Below are 19,406 nucleotides of genomic sequence, written 5' to 3'. Positions count from 1 at the left end.
CCCTTGACGAAGTGTCTTCAATGTTGATAGTGTATCATATAAAAGGAAAACATTGTTAGAAAAACAGGTTTATGTTATTCCTGTTAACCCTGCCCCCACACCTCTCCCTTTCTCTCATTCCCTATATTCCTTCTCCCTCTGTCATCCTCTCTCTCTTTCTAGGTACAGGCTACAGTAGTAGGCTTCCTGGCAGCAGTGGCGGCAGTGGTTCTGGGTTGGATCCCAGAGGGGAAGTTCCAGATGAGTCATGCTGTGCTGCTCTGCTCTGCCAGCGTGGCCACTGCCTTCATTGCCTCTATGCTACAGGGTACAGACACACACACACACACACACACACACACATGTACTCTGATATGGAATAGGCGCTGTCAGACAGTCAGCCACATATTATCACCTACTGCTGATGGGTGTCATGCTATATATTAGTAACACACACATGGAAGGTTGAGGTATGTGCAGGCATGTCGCCCTGACCTCTGTACCGTCTGAACCCCAGGCTTCATCATGGTGGGAGTGATCGTGGGCTCCAAGAAGACGGGCATCAACCCCGACAACGTTGCTACGCCCATCGCCGCCAGCTTTGGTGACCTCATCACCCTGGCCATCCTGGCCTGGATCAGCCAGGGGCTCTACAACTGCCTGGGTGAGAGGAGGAGGGTTTGGACTGGATACTTCCATCTGGAAATAAGACACAAAACCAGTCAACTAGTTTTTACCCTCTATATTGAGTTCACAATCCTTCACTTCATCCTTCCTCTGTTTTATTTCCTCTTGAAAAAGGTGAGTAATACACTGCTCAAAAAAATAAAGGGAACACTTAAACAACACAATGTAACTCCAAGTCAATCACACTTCTGTGAAATCAAACTGTCCACTTAGGAAGCAACACTGATTGACAATAAATTTCACATGCTGTTGTGCAAATGGAATAGACAAAAGGTGGAAATTATAGGCAATTAGTAAGACACCCCCAAAAAAGGAGTGATTCTGCAGGTGGTGACCACAGACCACTTCTCAGTTCCTATGCTTTCTGGCTGATGTTTTGGTCACTTTTGAATGCTGGCGGTGCTTTCACTCTAGTGGTAGCATGAGACGGAGTCTACAACCCACACAAGTGGCTCAGGTAGTGCAGCTCATCCAGGATGGCACATCAATGCGAGCTGTGGCAAGAAGGTTTGCTGTGTCTGTCAGCGTAGTGTCCAGAGCATGGAGGCGCTACCAGGAGACAGGCCAGTACATCAGGAAACGTGGAGGAGGCCATAGGAGGGCAACAACCCAGCAGCAGGTCCGCTACCTCCGCCTTTGTGCAAGGAGGTGCACTGCCAGAGCCCTGCAAAATGACCTCCAGCAGGCCACAAATGTGCATGTGTCTGCTCAAACGGTCAGAAACGGACTCCATGAGGGTGGTATGAGGGCCCGACGTCCACAGGTGGGGGTTGTGCTTACAGCCCAACACCGTGCAGGATGTTTGGCATTTGCCAGAGAACACCAAGATTGGCAAATTCGCCACTGGCGCCCTGTGCTCTTCACAGATGAAAGCAGGTTCACACTGAGCACGTGACAGAGTCTGGAGACGCTGTGGAGAACGTTCTGCTGCCTGCAACATCCTCCAGCATGATCGGTTTGGCGGTGGGTCAGTCATGGTGTGGGGTGGCATTTCTTTGTGGGGCTGCACAGCCCTCCATGTGCTCGCCAGAGGTAGCCTGACTGCCATTAGGTACCGAGATGAGATCCTCAGACCCCTTGTGAGACCATATGCTGACACATGCACATTTGTGGCCTGCTGGAGGTCATTTTGCAGGGCTCTGGCAGTGCACCTCCTTGCACAAAGGCGGAGGTAGCGGTCCTGCTGCTGGGTTGTTGCCCTCCTATGGCCTCCTCCACGTCTCCTGATGTACTGGCCTGTCTCCTGGTAGCGCCTCCATGCTCTGGACACTATGCTGACAGACACAGCAAACCTTTTTGCCACAGCTCGCATTGATGTGCCATCCTGGATGAGCTGCACTATCTGAGCCACTTGTGTGGGTTGTAGACTCCGTCTCATGCTACCACTAGAGTGAGAGCACCGCCAGCATTCAAAAGTGACCAAAACATCAGCCAGGAAGCATAGGAACTGAGAAGTGGTGTGTGGACACCACCTGCAGAACCACTCCTTTTTTGGGGGTGTCTTACTAATTGCCTATAATTTCCACCTTTTGTCTATTCCATTTGCACAACAGCATGTGAAATTTATTGTCAATCAGTGTTGCTTCCTAAGTGGACAGTTTGATTTCACAGAAGTGTGATTGACTTGGAGTTACATTGTGTTGTTTAAGTGTTCCCTTTATTTTTTTGAGCAGTGTATATCTGTCCAACAGTGTAAAGAAATGGTCCATTTGGAATCAGACTGCATCGTTCAACCACTAGATGGCACTCTTACGCTGTTATTTTTTGTGTCATTACTGGTAATTCATCAGAACAGACCATATCTTTCTCTCCCTCGCTTTCCCTCTCTCCATCTCCCACAAAATAGTCCATATTTAATATATGCCATGCCCAGCCTCACACACGCTTCCTCGCGTTACATTACCCAACACAGTGGACCAGCAAGCGTTTCCCTTGGAAAGTGTATTTTACTAACCTTGACGTGTCTGAGCCCTATGAAACAAGCATTCATCACCAGAGACTCAAAATCTATGAAAGGCTACAGTAAAACCTCTGAGATAATTTAATAGAAGAGTTCATACCAGCTCAGTAAATCTGTCTGGCCTAAGTTGTCCTGATACGACCCATACCAGCTCACTGTTTGTCAACTGATTTAACTTGTAATATATGCTGGCTCCTTTCCTGTTTCAAATGTGTTACGGGGAACGTATATATTTCCCAAATTGACCTTCTCCTGTAACATACAGTATATATATGTAACACATGTAAACCCTTTACTATTGCCCTTCCAGTTAGGACAGGCTGTGTTCCAAACGGCACCCTATTCCCTATGGGCCCTGGTCAAAAGTAGTGCACTACGTAGAGAATAGGGTGCCATTTGGGATGATACCACAAAGGACAGTGTCTCTGTTGTAAGGGCCAGCCGTGTCCGTCCCATCCGCGGTGTTCTGCCTAATTGGACTAATGTGCAGTTTACTCACAGCTAAAGTTAGTCATTTTAACCTGATGGTGTACAATATATATATATATACCCACACCCAAGGCCACGGTCGGCTACTGCAAACATTTATTTTAAGACCTAAATCTGAAACGTGGTGAGGGAATGGTGAACCACAGTGACACCCAGAGTCGAGGCTAAACCCAGGGACTGGTGGGTATACCGGTGTCATCATGACAGGGACTATTACCCAATTCCACCCACTGTGACTACATAGAGCTCCCTTCTCTGGGTTTTATATCTATGTCTTCAGGGGGTTGATGATGAGGGCCATTAAGTGTGTGGAATGGGATCATGGTGAGATGAAAATCTGGTAAGGAGACGGGGATGATGGAGTCACATATCTCACTACTAGGCACTAAGCAGGTGTTTTCCCCTTCTCTATTCTCCAACATGACTCTGATTTAGTGCTGTAATAATCATTCGATTTTGGCCAAATATTAAGTGTGTGCGCATGCAAATTTCAGTCTAAAGTAGACCCCTCCAAGGATTGTGTCTTGCTAGTGAGTGATGATCGGTTTCTCAGGTCTTTAAGTTAGATGTTCTGTAGCTACTGTACTGGGTCATGCAAATACAGAACTTCTTTGTTTTGTTATGAATCTCTGTTGTTTTCTTGCTCCCTGCTCTGTGTCACACTGTCTTTCCTGGGGAGCGGAGGGACAGTATCTCCCCCCCCTGCTCTGTGTCACACTGTCTTTCCTGGGGAGCGGAGGGACAGTATCTCCCCCCCTGCTCTGTGTCACACTGTCTTTCCTGGGGAGCGGAGGGACAGTATCTCCCCCCCTGCTCTGTGTCACACTGTCTTTCCTGGTGAGCGGAGGGACAGTATCTTCTCCCTGCTCTGTGTCACACTGTCTTTCCTGGGGAGCGGAGGGACAGTATCTCCCCCCCTGCTCTGTCAATCCTCATGCAGCTGAAGCTGATAAATTGTGTTTGTTGTTTTGTTGTTGTAACTCCCACCAGTTGTTTCACTCTGGGGATTACATCTGTTTTTAATTCTTTTTATTTTAATCCCTTTCCTCTGCCTCTCTCTCTCTCTGCCGCTCTCTGTCTGTCTGCCTTCATGTACATATCTACCTCTGCACATTGATCTGGTACTCCCTGTGTATAGCTCTATTCTTGTGTATAGCTATATTCTTGTGTATAGCTCTATTCGATCTTGTCTCATGTATTTTTTTCCTTTTGTGTTAGTTTTAAGTTCTGCATCGTTGGGAAATGTTCTTAAGCAAGCTTTTCACTGTAAAAGTCTGCACCAGTTATATTCGGCGCATGTGATGAATACAATTGGATTTGTCTCTCTCGCTCGCTGTCTGTCTCTGTAGACTCTCACCCGTACGCGTCGTCCCTGGTGTGTGCCTTCTTCCTGTCTCTGACTCCAGTGTGGATGGTGATCTCCTCCAAACACCCGGCCAGCCGCACCCTGCTCTACTCCGGCTGGGAGCCTGTCATCACAGCCATGGTCATCAGCAGGTGTGTGTGGATGCTCTCACTCACTGTCATAGAGGAATAGCAGCAGACTATTGTACATTCACGTGATGAGAATAATAGCACCATTTAATGTGTGAATGTTCTGTGCCCTGCAGTATCGGAGGTCTCATCTTGGACAAAACCGTGTCTGACCCGAACCTGGCTGGCATCGTGGTGTACACCCCTGTCATTAACGGTGAGACGCAATATCACTGACTGATTAAAGACACACTGTGTGGGTTTACAATGTGACTGACACACTGTGTGGGTTTACAATGTGACTGACACACTGTGTGGGTTTACAATGTGACTGACACACTGTGTGGGTTTACAATGTGACTGACACACTGTGTGGGTTTACAATGTGACTGACACACTGTGTGGGTTTACAATGTGACTGACAATGTGCACCAATTTGACTGAATTTACATTCAAACTTCATAGTTAGAAAAATAGTGAGTAATGGACTAAACACAAACGTCTGTCTCTATATCACTGCTACTGTCACCCTCCTCCCATCCTTACCGGGGGACCGTTGCCAAGGCTGTTGCTGGCATTTTGACAACCGGAGATCAGCTTTTAATTAAACATTGTTAATGAGAGACATTTAACTCGATGGAAGACGACAGTGTGCCTCTAATCGATGTTACTGCTGAGATGTCAACAAATCAGGAAATGGCTGTGTGATCTGGGAAGTGTGTGTGTCAGGGTGTGTGTGTCAGGGTGTGTAGGGGGACCACACAGACAAATGATTCTGGGGCTGTAAAAGGGAGGTTTCATCACCAACCCTGTAACTATCTGTGATTTACAACACATAGAGGTGGTTACTATCCTATAGGGAAGAGGAGATGACTAGACTGAGCATTTGATGCTTTCACTCTGAACATGCACAGTTCCTCTCTTCTAAACTGGATAGAGAATATAAGAAGATAGATGAGTGAAGCTGGTAAAGGAGATGGATGGGAGAGAGAAAGGAGACTTGAATGGGAGAAAGGAAAATGGAGATGAGATGTGAAGAGGCAGGCAGACCGTCCGTCTGTTGTCCCAGAGCTATTCCGATGGGGCGGGAGATAGTGGGAGACGGGACCCCCTGTGGTCTACCCTCACCCCACCCCTCCTGCCGTGAGACCCAGTGACACAAATTACAGCAGCTAGCCCCCCTGCTGAGGTGGAACCACCATTCTCCCCAGACCTCTGGAGGAGAGGGAGAAGAGGGATTGAATGGTGGAGTGGAGATGGATGAGAGGTGCAATGAAAATGAGGGATGTGGTGGAATGAGAAGGGCGGGGGTTAGGCAGGGAGGAGTGTGAGAGATGAAGAGTGGGGAAAGAGATAAGATTGTGGGGAGAGAGGCGTGAGGAGGGTGGGGAGTTCTATTTAGCCGCAACATGGAGAAGTTAAATGTCAGTAGAGAGACGGATTGGCAGCAAAGATTGGATTAAGTGGCCATAATCTCCGGGCAGCAGAGGTGTCTGTCCTCATTTAGGCCTGACTGATCAGGATAACAAGCACAAGAGGGGAGATAAGCCCAGCTACCCCAAAATATACCCATCTCTAAAACACAACCCCAAACTCTCTTTCTATCCCTTGCTGTCTGACAGACCACAGCCTCTCTCATCTCTTCCTCTACTTTCTGTCAGTGTTGTCTGTCTCATTGACCACAGCCTCTCTCATCTCCTCTACGTTCTGTCAGTGTTGTCTGTCTGACAGACCATAGCCTCTCTCATCTCCTCCTCTACTTTCTGTCAGTGTTGTCTGTCTGACAGACCACAGCCTCTCATCTCCTCCTCTACTTTCTTTCAGTGTTGTCTGTCTCATTGACCACAGCCTCTCTCATCTCCTCCTCTACTTTCTGTCAGTGTTGTCTGTCTCATTGACCACAGCCTCTCTCATCTCCTCCTCTACTTTCTGTCAGTGTTGTCTGTCTCATTGACCACAGCCTCCCTCATCTCCTCCTCTACTTTCTGTCAGTGTTGTCTGTCTCATTGACCACAGCCTCTCTCATCTCCTCCTCTACTTTCTGTCAGTGTTGTCTGTCTCATTGACCACAGCCTCTCTCATCTCCTCCTCTACTTTTTGTCAGTGTTGTCTGTCTCATTGACCACAGCCTCTCTCATCTCCTCCTCTACTTTTTGTCAGTGTTGTCTGTCTCATTGACCACAGCCTCTCTCATCTCCTCTACTTTCTGTCCGTGTTGTCTGTCTGACAGACCACAGCCTCTTTCATCTCCTCCTCTACTTTCTGTCAGTGTTGTCTGTCTCATTGACCACAGCCTCCCTCATCTCCTCTACTTTCTGTCAGTGTTGTCTGTCTCATTGACCACAGCCTCCCTCATCTCCTCTACTTTCTGTCAGTGTTGTCTGTCTGACAGACCACAGCCTCTCTCATCTCCTCCTCTACTTTCTGTCAGTGTTGTCTGTCTCATATACTATTTTTGGGTTGGAGTGGTTGTCTGGTCTGCCCACCTGGAAGCTGTGAGTGTTTCTACATTTCCTGTGCTGCGTGGCTAGACTACTCTGAGTCACCTGACTGACTGTGTGTGTGGATATAAATTGCCTTGTCCTGCTGTTCTCATGAGCAATGTTCCTCTGCTTGATACAAATGACAATCTATATGAGGAAGCTGAGCCGAATTAGATGGGGCACGCTCTTTCCCCCTACTTTCCCTGTCTTTGTCTATCCCCACCTCTCGCTTTTTCCCCTGCTCTCTCTCTCTTTCTCTCTCTCTGTAATGCAGTTATCCCACACAGTAATATGTATTCATTATGTCTCAGACTGTGGCGAAGCATCACTGCTGTCTCATGCTCCTTCTGGTTGAGGCCAGGCTGACGTGTTGAGCAATGTACTGAGATACAACACAACCTGGCTGCATTCCAAACCAAAACTCACACCCTTCCCTCTGTCCTAATGAATTTGGAAGGACTTGATATGTGAAAGTAATATGACAGAAACTACAGTACAACCCTGCTCTTTGGAGGGAGAGGTTGGGTTACCCTTAGATCTGTGGCTGGAAGGCATCAACTGTTTAGGGAAGGATACAAATCTGGGTCCTCGCGTTTCTCTCTAACCCTCACTTCCGTTTTATACTCAGCTGCCTCCAGTCAGCTCCAGCCCTAAGCCTGCCTGTTCTGTCTGTTCTCCAGGTATTGGGGGGAACCTGGTAGCCATCCAGTCTAGCCGTATCTCCACTCACCTGCACTTCCACAGTGCTCCTGGGGAGGTACCAGAGGAAGCCAAAGGCTGCTACTACCCCTGCCGCACCTTCTGTGGCACAGGTAAAGCACCTAACCAATACTCACTTAAACTGTGGAAATGTGATCTGTTTTAAACAGGGCATCCTACAGGACAGATTGCTTAACATAGAGATATTTCTCCCCCCCTTCAAGTCCATCTCGCTGTGATTTTAAGACATAAATTGTAGGTGCTGCAGAAGATCTACCCCATAAGTATCCCCAGTCAGTGTTTAGGATGACAGATACACAGGTTAGGAACCGTCTTAGCATCTGTTCTATTCTTAGACTCAGTTGCACAGTTCCAACTCCTCTCGTCTCCTCTCTCTCAGGAGCCAATCACCGTTCGGCCCAGGTGCTGCTCCTATTGGTGCTCCCGGGTCACCTGATCTTCCTGTACACCATCCACCTGATGAAGAGCGGCCACACCACCCTGACGCCTATCTTCATGACCGTCTACCTGGCTGCCGCCCTCTTTCAGGTCAGTGGTGTGTGTGTGATCAGGTGGTGGGGGATAGTTCCTTGGCAATCTACCCATAGTCTGCAAGTTCTTTTTCCAACTGTGACCTTCGTCTGAGCTTGAGAATTCACTGGCTGACATGACTTTCTATTAAAAGCTGTTATTTTGCGAGACACCGCTATTATTGTGACACTATCAAAAGCGAGCTGCGTTCAGAGACCCTTTTTCACTCTGCTTTCAAAACGCTTAAACATAAATGAACCACACGCATGATGAATGTCAACTTGAGATGAGAGTACTCTTTACAAAGTGACATTTGAAGGAAAATCAGGTGCGGCAGATAGCCTAGCGGTTAAGAACGTTGGGCCAGTACACTAGAAAGGTGGCTGGTTTGAATCCCCAAGCCCGACTAGGTGAAAAATCTGTTGACGTGCCCTTGAGCAAGGTACTTAACCCTAGTTGCTCCTGTAGATCGCTCTGGATAAGAGCATCTGATAAATGACTACAATGTAAATGTAGAAATGTGTGTATCCTAAGCATTCCTAGAGCTCTGTGATTTTATCCCTGAGGAAGTCTGACTTGTGTGTGTGTTACCGCTTTGATGGCATTCGGATCGATTTATGGAAGCAAAGGCTCAGAATGTGAGTTGGTGCTTATACTAAACGCACACCTAGAGGGTTGTTGTACACAGCAAGGCCTAACTGCCATCCTGGGAGTCTTGGTTCCATGGAACTTAGCTTTGATAGTCTGGGTGTCGATGCTTACTCACTGGTCTTTATAGGAAGGAAGACATATGTTAGTTGCCATTTCTCTTCAACTTCACTAGTGAGCCTTTTAACACTGTAAGATACTATGAGCAGGAGGGTATAGGATAACATTATTACAGTATTAACAGATTGAGAAGAGCTGTAGTTGTTTTAGAGCAGTGGTTCCCAACCAGGGGTACTAGGACACCTGGGGATATTTGGCCTATCCACAGGGGGTGCTTGAGCATACTCATGACACCATAGGCCTACTGGTAAAATGCACATGAGGTGGTACTTCAGAGGTACTCTGGGCAGAGCAAAATTCAGTTGGTGGTACAGTAACCAGAAAGGGTTGGGAACTACTGTTTTAGAGTGTTCAGCCGCGTGTAAATATGTTCGCTCTGTACCTTTTAAGGGAAGCAATAAGCAAACCACACTTTGCTGAAGTGAAAGTAAAGTGAAGAGACTTGTATCAGGCACAGAAACCCTACTCCTCGTCAGAAGTCTTGCTACATAACTACGCTGCGTTCGATCTCTGTGAGCGCCTTTTTAATCTAGGAATCTTAACAGTCAACATCAACACAGATGAGTTAAAAAAACGTTTACCTGTACAAGTAGTAACATAAACCTCATACCGTAGCATGATCACTTGTTAAACATGTCTGCCTTTGGTAAAGGTCTTTTTCACAATTAAGTAGTAAAACTGGCTGGTACTTTTTTTCAAATATTTAAATACAAAAGATTGGTTAGAATCAATGTCTGGCTTGCTTGACAACTCTGAATCCTTTATTGAGTTGGTTATTTTTAATATAGAGAGCCAACTGAGTCAAGGAAATGTTTTATGGTTTCAACTTTGGTCTCTGTCTAGATATGACCACCTCCAGCAGTCTCCTGTCTGAAGAGCAGTTCCTGTGTTCTATCTGTCTGGATGTGTTCACTGAGCCAGTCTCTATTCCATGTGGACACAACCTCTGCAAGGCCTGTATCAGTGGATACTGGGATACCAGTGACCTGTGCCAGTGTCCATTATGTAAGGAGATTTTCTACAGAGAACCTGAGCTTCGTGTCAACACAACGTTCAGAGAGGTTGTAAAGAATTTTAAGAAGATGAGAGTCAGAGGTAAAGATGAGTCCCCTGCCAAGCCTGAGAAGTATCCTGTGACTCCTGCACTGGGATGAAGGTCAAGGCCCTGAAGTCCTGCCTGGTGTGTCAGACCTCTTACTGTGAGACTCACCTTGAGCCTCATCAGAGAGTCCCAGCCTTAAAGAGACACAAGCTGATCAACCCTGTGGAGAACCTGGAAGACAGGATGTGTAAGAAGCACGACAGACCTCTAGAGCTGTTCTGTAGGACTGACCAGACTTGTGTGTGTCAGTTCTGCACTGAGACAGACCACAAGACTCATGACACTGTCCCTCTAGAGGAAGAGTATGGAGAGAGGAAGGCTCAGCTGAGGACGACTGAGGCAGAAGTTCAGCATATGATCCAGAAACGACTGCAGAAGGTTCAGGAGATCAAACACTCAGTAGATCTCAGCAAGAGAGAGGCAGAGAGAGAGATATCAGACAGTGTGCAGGTCTTCACTGATCTGGTGCGCTCCATTGAGAGAAGCCAGGCTGAGCTCATTGAGGTGATTGAGGAGAAGCAGAAAGCAGCAGAGAGGCATGCTGAAGGGCTCATTAAAGAGCTGGAGCAGGAAATCACTGAGCTACAGAGGAGAAGCACTGAACTGGAGCAGCTCTCACACACTGAGGACCGCCTCCACCTCCTACAGAGCTTCCCATCCCTCTACACCCCTTCACCCACCAAGGACTTGTCTGAGATATGGTGTTCACAGCGATCTGTGTGTGAAGACTGTGAGGAGAGCTGTGAATCGCTGTCCATATTTCTGCCCCAGTAATAATATAAGTGGTGAAAACTCTGCCCCTCTGATCATCACCTCTGTCAATCACCCAACATGATTTTTAATGTCACAACTAAGTGTCAGTCTTGAAGAGATGGTAGTGTAAAAATGACTATTTTAAAGGTCCTTAATAAGGATATCTGGTAATATCTCTCTGTCACATGAAAAGTTTGTATCAAATCAAATGTATTTATATAGCCCTTCGTACATCTGCTAATATCTCGAAGTTCTGTACAGAAACCCAGCCTAAAACCCCAAACAGCAAGCAATGCAGGTGTAGAAGCACGGTGGCTAGGAAAAACTCCCTAGAAAGGCCAAAACCTAGGAAGAAACCTAGAGAGGAACCAGGCTATGAGGGGTGGCCAGTCCTCTTCTGGCTGTGCCGGGTGGAGATTATAACAGAACATGGCCAAGATGGATGATTTAGCTTATTAGTTATTCATAATTAACGTTTGGTTCCTGCATGTGTCTGGCACGTCTCCCATCTTAACTTAGAATATATTCTGGGCGTTCTGCCAAAAGGTCTGACGATGGGGTCATGACCGTCTCCCCCTCATATCTCTACCCAGCACCTACAGGAACCAATGATTGTATGAGACAATATGTACAATTCAAGGCTCTGTTCAGAGAACAAAATGTTCCTTCACACTAGCTATCTACTTCGATCTAACTAATTGTGGAAGACATTGATGATCCTGAATGGGCCTCTCTGTACTGTCCGTGTCAGACTTGAGAGGTGGGAAAGGCACAGCCGGAATTGCATGATGCCATCTCTGAAACCACTGAAGCCCCATTCAAAGAATCCTACCAAGGAAAGTGTGGGAAAGCAAAGGGAATTCTCTAAAGTAGAGGGAGACGGGGATAGAGGTTGAATTCTCAGAGAGAACACACAGTTCTTAGTATAGGGCAGAGTCGAGTGCAGCAGCTGAGGGTGTGAGTGTGTACTGGGGTTAGAGAGTGAGAGAGAGACTGTTGACTGGGAGATAACACCCTGAGCAAACACAGCACAGGTAACTTTCCACTCCTCAGAGAGAGAACAGCCTGAACAGGCACTGCACACTGGGGTTGCTCACAAGCATAGGGCAACACGTCTATTTACATGGCCACAGAAACATTGAAGCACTTTAGGACCAGCAGTTTAGTTTAAAGATACCACTGTCCTCTCTGTTGGACTGCAGACAAACAAGTTATTTTGTACTTTATAGCAGGCATGGAGGAGGGGGGGGGGGATAACTGCATCACATGTAAATACAATAAATCCTACTTTATTTAAGATGAATTGAATAGAATATATTCAACCTCTATCCCCGTCTCCCTCTACTTTAGAGAATTCCCTTTGCTTTCCCACACTTTCCTTGGTAGGATTCTTTGAATGGGGCTTCAGTGGTTTCAGAGATGGCATCATGCAATTCCTGCTGTGCCTTTCCCACCTCTCAAGTCTGACACGGACAGTACAGAGAGGCCCATCCAGGATCATCAATGTCTTCCACAATTAGTTAGATCGAAGTAGATAGCTAGTGTGAAGGAACATTTTGTTCTCTGCTCAGAGCCTTGAATTGTACATCTTGTCTCAGACAATCATTGGTTCCTGTAGGTGCTGGGTAGAGATATGAGGGGGAGACGGTCATGACCCCCTCCTCAGACCTTTTGGCAGAACACCCAGAATATGTTCTATAAGTTAAGATAGGAGACGTTGCCAGACACATGCAGGAACCAAACGTTAATTATGAATAACTAATAAGCTAAATCATGCAAATATACAGTGCATTCGGTAAGTATTCAGACCCCTTGACTTTTTCCACACTTTGTTTCCTCATCCATCTACACACAATAACCCATAATGACAAAGCAAAAACAGGTTTTTAGAAATGTTTGCAAATGTATTAAAAAAACAGCTGAAATATTACATTTGCGTAAGTATTTAGACCCTTTACTCAGTACTTTGTTGAAGCATCTTTGGCACCAATTACAGCTCGAGTCTTCTTGGGTATGACGCTACAAGCTTGGCACACCTGTATTTGGGGAGTTTCTCCCATTATTCTCTGCAGATCCTCTCAAGCTCTGTCAGGTTGGATGGGGAGCGTCGCTGCACAGCTATTTTCAGGTCTCTTCAGAGATGTTCGATTGGGTTCAAGTCCGTGGCTCTGGCTGGGTCCCTCAAGGACATTCAGAGACTTATCTCGAAGCCACTCCTGCGTTGTCTTGGCTGTGTGCTTAGGGTCGTAGTCCTTTTAGAAGGGGAACCATCGCCCCAGTCTGAGGTCCTGAGCGCTCTGGAGCAGGTTTTCATCAAGCATCTCTCTGTACTTTGCTCCGTTCATCTTTCCCTCGATCCTGACTTTTCTTCCAGTCCCTGCTGCTGAAAAATATCCCTCCAGCATGATGCTGATCTCGGTGGACCCAAATTTCTTTGATATAAGAATGATGGAGGGCATTGTGTTCTTAGGGACCTTCAATGCTACAGACAGTTTTTGGTACCCTTCCCCAGAACTGTGCCTCGGCACAATCCTGTGTCGGAGCTCCACGGACAATTCCTTCGACCTCATGGCTTGTTTTTTTCTCTGACATGCACTGCCAACAGTGGGACCTTATATATACAGGTGTGTGCTTTTCCAAATCATGTCCAATCAATTGAATTTACCACAGGTTGACTCCAATCAAGTTGTAGAAACATCTCAAGGATGATCAATGAAAACAGGATGTACCTGAGCTCAATTTCAAGTCTCATTGCAAAGGGTCTGAATACTTATGTACAGGTTCTGTTTTTTTAATTTGTAATAAATTTGCAAACAGTTCCAGAAACCTGTTTTTAGATGAGTCTTTTATGGGGTATTGTGTGTACATTTTGTAGGCAAAGAACAACAGCATTTAATACATTTTAGAATAAATCTGTAATGTGGAAAAGGGGAAGGGTCTAAACACTTTGCAGTGTAACTTGTCTTTGTAAGCAGTATATAAGAGAACTAACTGGACTGCCCCGGCACAGCTCCTGAAAGACGTGTACTACTTGGTGCATTAAGTTAGTTGGAACCTCTCACCTGATTAATGAAGAATGATTAATTTAAGATTGACTTCAGGTGTCCCTGGTGGTAATTTCCACGACACAAGCTAAACACGTCATTTCAAATGTTAGTGTGTAATTGAGATGGGACAGAGGAGCATCATGACCTTCACCATTGTCTTACTGAGAGACCTGTTGGGGGGCTCCCGAGTGGCGCAGCGGTCTAAGGCACTGCATCTCAGTGCAAGAGGTGTCGCTACAGTCCCTGGTTCGCCGTGATTGGGAGTCCCATAGGGCGGCGCACAATTGGCCCAGCGTCGTCCAGGGTAGGCCGTCATTGTAAATAAGAATTTGTTCTTAATCCAGGTTTGGCCGGGGTAGGTTAAATACATTTGAGTCAGAATCTATATCTGTGGACCCATCTCCTAATTTCTTACCATGTCCTAATCGGGTCAAAGTTCTGTACCAGATGTGCTGCTAATTTTACCAGGCCGGTCCATTAAGAACAAATTCTTATTTACAATGACGGCCCGGCAAGAAGCCTCCTGTGGGGCAGGGGCCTGGATTAAAAATTTAAAAAAGACAAGACGGACAACACAGATGGAAGACACTTGAAGGGAGACCTATGGCAACAACACAACCTGGCACAAACCTTAAGGGCAGACAACAGCACGAAGTACAGAAAAGGCAGAGACCAAGCACATCACACAAAACAGCTACAAATGTCAATGAGTGTCCAACTATCCAGTTTAAGTGATTTGCAGATCGTTCCAGTCGCTAGCTGCAGCGAACTGGAAAGAGGAACGTCCCAGGGATGTGTTAGCTTTGAGGACCTTTAACAGAATGTGACTGGAAAATCAGGTGTTGTATGTAGAGGATGAGGGTTGCAAAAGGTATCTTGGATAGGGGGAGTGGTGCCTAAGAGAATTTTAGAAATTAGCAGAGGATCTTGTGTTGAGTATGTAGAGATGGCCAGTTAACAGAGGAGTATAGAGTCCTATAAGGAGCATTTGTGATGGCCAAATCTGATGGAATCTGATTGCCGAATGGTAAAGAACATCTAGCCGCTCGAGCACCGTTACTGGCCGATCTGTATATTACGTTTCCGTAATGGGTAGGATGGTCATCTGAATCAGGGTTAGTTTGTCAGATGGGGTGAAGGAGGAGTGATTACGATACAGAAAACCTAGATGTAACCTTAGCCTGCAACCTGGATATATGCTCCGAGAAGGACAAACTACTGTCTAGCCAGAATTGGCTGGTGTGAAAAGGGATGGCAGGGAGAAAGAGGTATTAGATAGGTATGTTTCTGTTGCTTATTAATTATTCTGGCATTTCACATCAGTTTTCCAAGCAAACACATTCAAAGCACACACTTGAAAACAAACAAAGACACTCGCTTTAGACCAAACACATTCAAAGCACACACTTGAAAACAAACAAAGACACTCGCTTTAGACCAAACCCATTCAAAGCACACACTTGAAAACAAACAAAGACACTCGCTTTAGACCAAACACATTCAAAGCGTTTCCTGTATAAATCTTTTTCATTAGAAAGATGGAGACAAAGGGCTGATGCAGGATCCCATCCAGCCGCAGGACATCAAACAGTGTCTGGTTCCATTCTGGAGTCTTCTCCTCTGCTCTCTTCTCTGCATTAATTAGACCATTCTAGTTAATACTGTTATGGTGGAAGGGGAGGTTGGACGTCGTTCTCTCTGGTTGATTGTCTCTTAAAACGTATATAGACAACGCGATTTGGGGAGAGTTTTTAAACTCTTTTAAACATTTTATTCTGTTGATTGTCTGTGTGTTGGGGGTCTGTCGAAGGGGTATTTGATGGACAGTGACACTCAATAAAAGGACAGAGTGGAAAGAAGATTGAACTTGATAGACCGAGACAAGGAGAGAGGGCTTTAAGAGAAAGAGGAAGTGTTTGATTCCCTGCTCTGTCACAAGGAGTAAAGTCAGTGTTATTTCAGGCTACCTACTTTGTACGCTACCCACTATGTGTGACGAGGCAAATAGACTTTGTCGTGTGACCCTTGGGGGTTTCCGTACTTAACGCGTTCTGCATAGAGGCAGACATTTCAAAGCCAGCATTCTTAGAATTCTAGATGAACCGAGGAATTCAGACACACCTATGAAACACACACCGTTACAAATAATTCCCTCTTTATCCCAAGACGTGGTTGGTATATGCTTCTTGTGATTTTGGTATTTGAAATGATCCATTTCCCTAAAATGTATTTGCTGCAGGTAACATTAGATTTCTCCTTATTTTCCTTTACATATGGTTATCAGTCGAATGCTTAGTTTTATTCCTTATAGTATAGCTGTCATACTGCCTCTCTGTCTCTGGTCGGGCTAATTGCATTGGGCAGAGATTCAAGCTCTTTGTTTTTTGGACAGTGAAACAGGAATAACATCAACCACTGGCAGGCAGTTTCTTTTCTCTAAAACACAATGGCCCAGCGCTCATCTCCATTCTCTCGCTCTCTCTCTCGGTCTCTTTCTCTCTCTCTCTCTCTCTCTCCTTATTCCTTGGCTCAGTTTTCTTTGTGTTTCCATGGTGTTTCTTAGAAAATGTATGTGTGTGTGCATCTGTTTATATTGGGGTTGTGATGTCTTACAATGATGTCTTACATTGATTTACACGTGTGATGGTAATTGTGTTGCTGTGTGATAGGTCTTTAAGCGAACTAACTTTAAGCTATCAGCGCTCTCTCATTCCCTCTCCCTCCCTTTATTATTACATGTTTCTCTTGTGCAGATTTACATTATGTAAAGTCATTCTGTATATTAAAGTCTTTGTGTGTGTGTGTGTGTGTGTGTGTCTCAGGTGTTCCTGTTGCTGTGTATAGCAGACTGGATGGTGTACTCTATGTGGCGTAGTGGTAAAGACCCAGACAGTTTCTCCATCCCCTACCTGACCGCCCTGGGCGACCTCCTGGGCACCGCCCTACTGGCCCTCAGCTTCCAATTCCTGTGGTACATCGGCGACCAGGACAGCGACGTGGGTGACTGAGATGACCCCTGATCCCTGGCAAAGGGGTCACGCCCGTGCCTCTACCCCTGACCCAGAACCCCTACCCCTTCTCTTATGCCTTGCGGGGTTGTCGCCGTTGAGGCAGTTTGCCTCGCTCAGCTATTGGTCGCTGGAACAATCCTCTGCCTCTCCTATTGTGCAGAGTAGCACTTAACAATATGCTGATTGAGCCAATGAGGAGCTACAGATGTTCATTTAGAAGAGAAAAAAAAAACGATATTATTTGGAAAGACATTTCTCTGCATCTGGTTCCTTTTTTCCATTCAACCAATGACATTGCATTCTAAAAAGCATATGCTTCTTACAGTGCAATTTATTAAGAGATTTGACCGTTGTTGTTTCGTTGCAACAAGTCACTTATATCCGGTGGACACTGCAAATTTAGCTGGAAGCCTTCAGTTAGTGAGATCAACGGGCTGCAGTGTTTAGTCCTGACAGAGGGGGAGATACATGGACAGACAGGGTGGAGAAAGGCCAGGTTACAGGAGGTACACAACTGGCCCTGGACAGCTAGGGCCAGGGTTTGCAGGGTTAGTCGCTGGATCAGCTGTTTTAGAGCTGGGATGGAACAAAAGCCTGCACACTATGCTGTTGTTACAGACTAGTATTGCCTTCCCCTGGTCCAAAGCTTTATATAGTCTATACTAGAGCACTGAGTCTACTCTCAGCCCAGACGATATGCATCTCACGCTCTATGGGTGCACTTCATATAGTCTCTCATTAAGGTCAGTCACAGATTGAACCTCAGTTGTTTATCTGTGTGGAGTTTCATGTAGCCATCTGTACCCTTAGTTTTGTTTTGCATGATCACAAGGAAGGACAAATAGAATTGGGGACAGCAGCCTGATCGTGACAGTTAACGGTACTCAAAGGAATCTATTGGATACCTGCTATTTTTTTACCTCTCGAGGGACTTGATTCTTTGCTCTCTCTATCTATCTATAATGGGGGTCCAGTCACATAGAGTAGGTACTATTGTGGCGTTTTGCAGTCAGGTCCCGCACGATCATGTGGTTTTGACCGTGGACGTTTACACGCAACGCACTCTGTTTACACGTATGTACGTATGTTCACTACGGTGGCTCTCTGCCGTTGATATTCCAATGAAATGTGCCTGCGGAGATTCACAGGGTGATGAGATGTTATTCTTTCTGATGCCATATTCCTTTCGTTTTCTGTTGGGTCTGTTGTTGTTTTCTAACCTCTAATAATGTGCTGTTAAAAGGGTTTGTTGTTTTCATATTCGCAATCTGTTCTCGGAAACAGAAGACGAATTACCATTTTGTGACTCATAAATGTTTAATAAATAAGCTGCCTTCAAATGTGTGATTATCCTGAGTGAAGATTTGCCGGTCCCTCAGAAAGGTTAATTGGATGTTGTAGTATTAGTGGTTGTTCAGTCAAAGCTCTTGTCTAAAGAGGTTTAGGATGAAATGCCTGTAGACAGGGAAGGACAAGATCAGCTCCGATTCAGACAAATCCGTGTATACCGACACTTCTCTGCAGTAAAGCAATGTTATGATTGAGGTGTTACTGTGGTAGAAATATATTGTGTGCTCTTTGGATGCCCTCAGGAGATCACTGGACAATCACTGTCTCTATCTCCTCCAGTCTCCATGGTAACACCAGTGTGGTATTTCACCTTTCGTGACCTTCACTCGATGAACACACACACACTCCTGTCTTTCTACCCTCTTCCTGTCACTGCTTCCTTCTCATTATGTCTTCTCATTCCCTCACTCCTTCTCTCATTCCCTTAGTTTCGCTCTCTAACCATTCTTTCTCAGCTCGCTCTCTCTTTCAGATGTGAGAGACCTGAGAGGTGGGAACAGCACCCCAGAGACATGTTGACATTACATGCTCCTTTGGGTGGGTACTTATATAAAAAAATGTCATATCATATCAACTGGTGTGTGAAGTTATGATATCTTGGCTATGTCACCTACAGGTCGATCTGTCTCTGGAGGTGTTATACATGTTAGAGGATTCGTTTGAAAGGTGTCAGATTTTTTTATTTTTTTTATTTTACCGTTATTTTACCAGGTAAGTTGACTGAGAACACATTCTCATTTGCAGCAACGACCTGGGGAATAGTTACAGGGGAGAGGAGGGGGATGAATGAGCCAATTGTAAACTGGGGATTATTAGGTGACCATGATGGTTTGAGGGCCAGATTTGGAATTTAGATTATGATTATGGAATTCATTGGAAGTGTGAAGAAGGGTTTACTATAATTGCTGAAGTTTAACTTGGCATAGAGTTGGAAAGAGAAAAGCATTTGAATAACAGCGTATGGACTCAGTCTGACAGTGGTGAAAGTTTTATACATTATAGTATCTCTACATTCTGATGCCTTGCAAATAGAGTTGCATGGCAAAAATAAAGATATTCTCTGGTTCTGGACAT

At 45.6% G+C, this 19,406-nt stretch overlaps 1 protein-coding gene across 2 annotated transcripts in view; it reads left to right on the top strand.

Annotated features, from left to right (window-relative positions):
- LOC129838743 (solute carrier family 41 member 2-like) overlaps nucleotides 1-18,322 on the top strand; it is a 30,236-nt gene extending 11,914 nt beyond the window's left edge. The window contains exons 5-11 of one of the 2 annotated variants that reach the window (XM_055905899.1): nucleotides 163-307; nucleotides 497-643; nucleotides 4,465-4,612; nucleotides 4,726-4,805; nucleotides 7,752-7,883; nucleotides 8,171-8,319; nucleotides 16,794-18,322. In XM_055905899.1, coding sequence (XP_055761874.1) covers nucleotides 163-307; nucleotides 497-643; nucleotides 4,465-4,612; nucleotides 4,726-4,805; nucleotides 7,752-7,883; nucleotides 8,171-8,319; nucleotides 16,794-16,979 — 987 coding nt within the window. In that variant the 3' untranslated portion in view covers nucleotides 16,980-18,322. Of the gene's footprint in view, nucleotides 1-162; nucleotides 308-496; nucleotides 644-4,464; nucleotides 4,613-4,725; nucleotides 4,806-7,751; nucleotides 7,884-8,170; nucleotides 8,320-9,912; nucleotides 10,001-16,793 lie in introns of those variants that run through there. The other variant, XM_055905900.1, reaches the window with a different exon arrangement.
- Nucleotides 18,323-19,406: the final 1,084 nt, after the last annotated feature.

The sequence above is a fragment of the Salvelinus fontinalis genome, chromosome 39 (genome assembly GCF_029448725.1).
Source record: "Salvelinus fontinalis isolate EN_2023a chromosome 39, ASM2944872v1, whole genome shotgun sequence".
NCBI classification, from domain to species: Eukaryota; Metazoa; Chordata; class Actinopteri; order Salmoniformes; family Salmonidae; genus Salvelinus; species Salvelinus fontinalis.
Note: the sequence above shows the minus strand (reverse complement) of the source record. Positions and strands in the feature narration are given on the sequence as shown.